The 3,152-nt window shown below is 36.4% G+C and overlaps 3 protein-coding genes across 3 annotated transcripts; 2 read left to right on the forward strand and 1 right to left on the reverse strand.

The window, feature by feature from the left end:
• Nucleotides 1–1,404: 1,404 nt before the first annotated feature.
• Nucleotides 1,405–1,833, forward strand: T310_8628 (Pol polyprotein; the record flags this gene model as incomplete). Its single annotated transcript, XM_013468627.1, has 1 exon — nucleotides 1,405–1,833. A coding segment is annotated over one exon (429 nt), but the record flags the coding sequence as incomplete, so codon positions are not given.
• A 907-nt stretch (nucleotides 1,834–2,740) lies between these two features.
• T310_8629 (uncharacterized protein) lies at nucleotides 2,741–3,139 on the forward strand (the record flags this gene model as incomplete). The annotated part of the gene is made up of 1 exon (XM_013468628.1): nucleotides 2,741–3,139. A coding segment is annotated over one exon (399 nt), but the record flags the coding sequence as incomplete, so codon positions are not given.
• On the reverse strand, nucleotides 2,873–3,152 carry T310_8630 (uncharacterized protein; the record flags this gene model as incomplete). The annotated part of the gene is made up of 1 exon (XM_013468629.1): nucleotides 2,873–3,152. A coding segment is annotated over one exon (280 nt), but the record flags the coding sequence as incomplete, so codon positions are not given.

Below are 3,152 nucleotides of genomic sequence, written 5' to 3' on the forward strand. Positions count from 1 at the left end.
AGCTTGCNCAGCAAGCTGCAGAATGCAGGCAGAGGTAGCTGACCAAGCTGATATGCAGCCTAGAAGACGTGCACCACCGCGGTGCAGCAACTGCAATATTCAAGGTCATACTAGGGTCAGCTGCCCTAGTAAATAGGCAATTATTTTACATGTAAATAGCTTCAATTTAGGGGTGGTGTGGTGAGATAATTGGATATCTAATAATAATGGCGTTGGTGGGTGTTTCGCTCGGTGATTGATTACGTTATAGAATTTATATTATTAATATAAAAATATATTAATAGTTATTTACCTTAGTACCTTTAAATATTTTATTTAAACCTACATAACTACAAGAGCTAAACTATATTTACTATACTGATTTAGCCTTTTTATATAATATCTAAGGTTATTATTAATTATTATATATAGGTACTATATCAATAATACACCTGAACCTGACACTGCAAGGCTATATATATAATATTTGACACCCTTTATATAAGTGGCTAAAAATATATATTTCTATTATATTACCCCCTAATACATAACTCTACCCCCTTTATAACTACTATTAAGACTAATAATATATTACTATAATAGGTAATACATTAAAGATGCTAGAACTAGAGTTTTAAAGACCATAAAATAAAAATTAAATATTATATATAAAAACTATATCTAATATTAAATATAATTTTTCGTTTTTTTAGATTATGAGTATAATTTTCTACTTTAAAAGTAATATTTAATAAAATTAAGTTTTTAGATATTTTTTAAAAAGCTTATATTTAAACCTAATAAAAAATTAATTATAGCTAATTGTTAAAATTAACTAAGCTAAATTAATTTTTAAAAAATATTAATAATTATTAATTATTATATTACAGTAAAGAGTATTTAATAATATTTTTTATTTTTTTAATATTAACTTTTAACCTTAAAAAGATTAATAAAGTAAAAATGTTCAAAGGATATTTATATTAATAAAAAAATTACTTATCTTCTTTTTTAAAAGGTTATATTATTATATATCTATAAATTAGGAAGTGGCACATAGGAGCTAATGATTAAGCAAGAACCCTACTACCTAGTCTAACCCATAGAACCAGGCTTACTAGGCATAGATTATCTAATCATGCTTATTAAGCCACCTCTCCTATCCTGACTCCCTTTTTTTTTTCTGTTCTTTCTCTCATTTCTTTGTCTTTGTTAAATCCACCTATACCTACTGTTCCTTAACATTTGATTCTTACATTATACTACAGCCTGTCTCTCATTCCCTATTTCTGTCCCTCATAGAAGGTTCCCACTGTTGACTGGTCTATAGCATAACCCACCTGTATATAGATACTAGCTACTAAGCCCTACTGCCTAGGTGGTAGGCAGAGCGTGCATAGTCTCTGACTGAAAAACGCTCTCTAAAATGGAAGAATAATAATAATAATAATACTAAGGGACGCAAAACTACGACTCAAACTAAAGAAGTGCGAATTTCATGTGCAAGAGACTGATTTCCTGGGACATCGAATCACCACAGAGGGAATCCAAACCGACAAAAATAAGGTCCAAGCAATTCTGGAATGGCCAAAACCGACAAATGTGAAGGAGTTACAATCATTCATTGGATTGATCAACAATTATCGACAATACATTGAGGGATACGCCAAGGTCATGAAACCCTTATTTGATTTACTAAGAAAGGACAAATCCTACGAATGGACATCAGAACAACAGCAAGCATTTGAAGAAGCAAAAAGGCGAATCACTACAGCACCAATTCTGGCACAGCATGATCCAGAGAAACCAACAACAATTGAAATAGATGCATCAGATTATGCAATCGGGGCATGAATGACACAACCTGGATCAGATGGAAAACTAAAACCCATCGCATTCTACTCGAGAAAATTAACACTGGCTGAACTCAATGAGAGAGGTCGTTGGAGGAAGAGCCCTTCGCCTGTTAGGCCGTTGTCTCAAGGAGAGGAGACCTGGGTCGGTTAGACTGTCGCGTGCTCGTGAACAGCATAGAGTCAGAAAGACTCCTTGATCCTTCCCTAACCACCATTGTTAAGTATCGACGACTACGGTTGGACCCAGCGCGTAACATCAGCTTGAATACAGACCACATGGTTCAAGTTTGCCGTAGCGTTGAATTCGATCAATTCCGGTAAAGAACATATATAGTTCGTATCCGTTCGTGAAGGATATAGATTGATTCTTCGCCGGTTGAATGGTTGATTGCGGCATCTTCATCTTCTTTAGCTGTCTGGTTGGCCATGAGGGTGATTGTATTCATTGTGTAAGCATGTATGTAGTTTATAAATCCTGCGCCATACTTGCAACTATCATATTACTTTATTCCGTGTATCTTTCTATATATATGTATGTAAATGAATCTATAAAAAAAATCCGGATTTGGCGTTCCTTCTGGTGGACCCGAGTACATCAAGGCTCGGTCAGAAACCAAACACTGAGTAACGAATAACTTGCCAGCTCTTGCTAGTATACGTTTTCATTAACTTGTCATTTACTTGACCATAATTATACGAATAAGGCTAGATGTTGTCAGAGCTGCAAATGAAAGGCGACGAGTCTCGTTCAAGATGTTTAGCTAGGACGTCAGAAGGGCAAGATATCTATTTGCGTACTTGTGGCTGTCCCCAGAATATGCTGGCTATCTACCCACATATATCAGGACTCGCAACCAAAAAAAGGCAAATATCGAATGATTATAAAAGCATACTTAATTAATTAGCATTATCATCAGATTCCGCATGTGTCGGACTCGATTGTTGAAGATCATTCAGGTCTCAGGGTCAATATAACATTAAGCTTCTGCAGTCTCTTTATTTATTTTCTTTTTTCCCTCTGGTTATCCTCCCTTCTTTTAAAAACACGCATTTACCAGCCAAGGCATCGTGGTCTGATCCACGGCGGGAACTTCGGGCGTCGTCCCCCGCGGCCCCTCCACGAAAGCAAAAGCATCCAGCGAATCCAAACAGTGTTTGACATGCTTGTAATCCAGATCTCGGGGGCACACATGCCTTCCCGTCTCTCTCGCCTGCCAGTACCGTCTCAGCGCCAGGATGCAATGAGCCGGATGAAAGNGCTGGTCAATCGGGATCNCGACCGCGAAAGGNTTCNCGTAGAATGATCGATTCAGATAA

The sequence above is a fragment of the Rasamsonia emersonii genome (genome assembly GCF_000968595.1).
Source record: "Rasamsonia emersonii CBS 393.64 chromosome Unknown ctg1118621760879, whole genome shotgun sequence".
Taxonomy (NCBI): Eukaryota; Fungi; Ascomycota; class Eurotiomycetes; order Eurotiales; family Trichocomaceae; genus Rasamsonia; species Rasamsonia emersonii.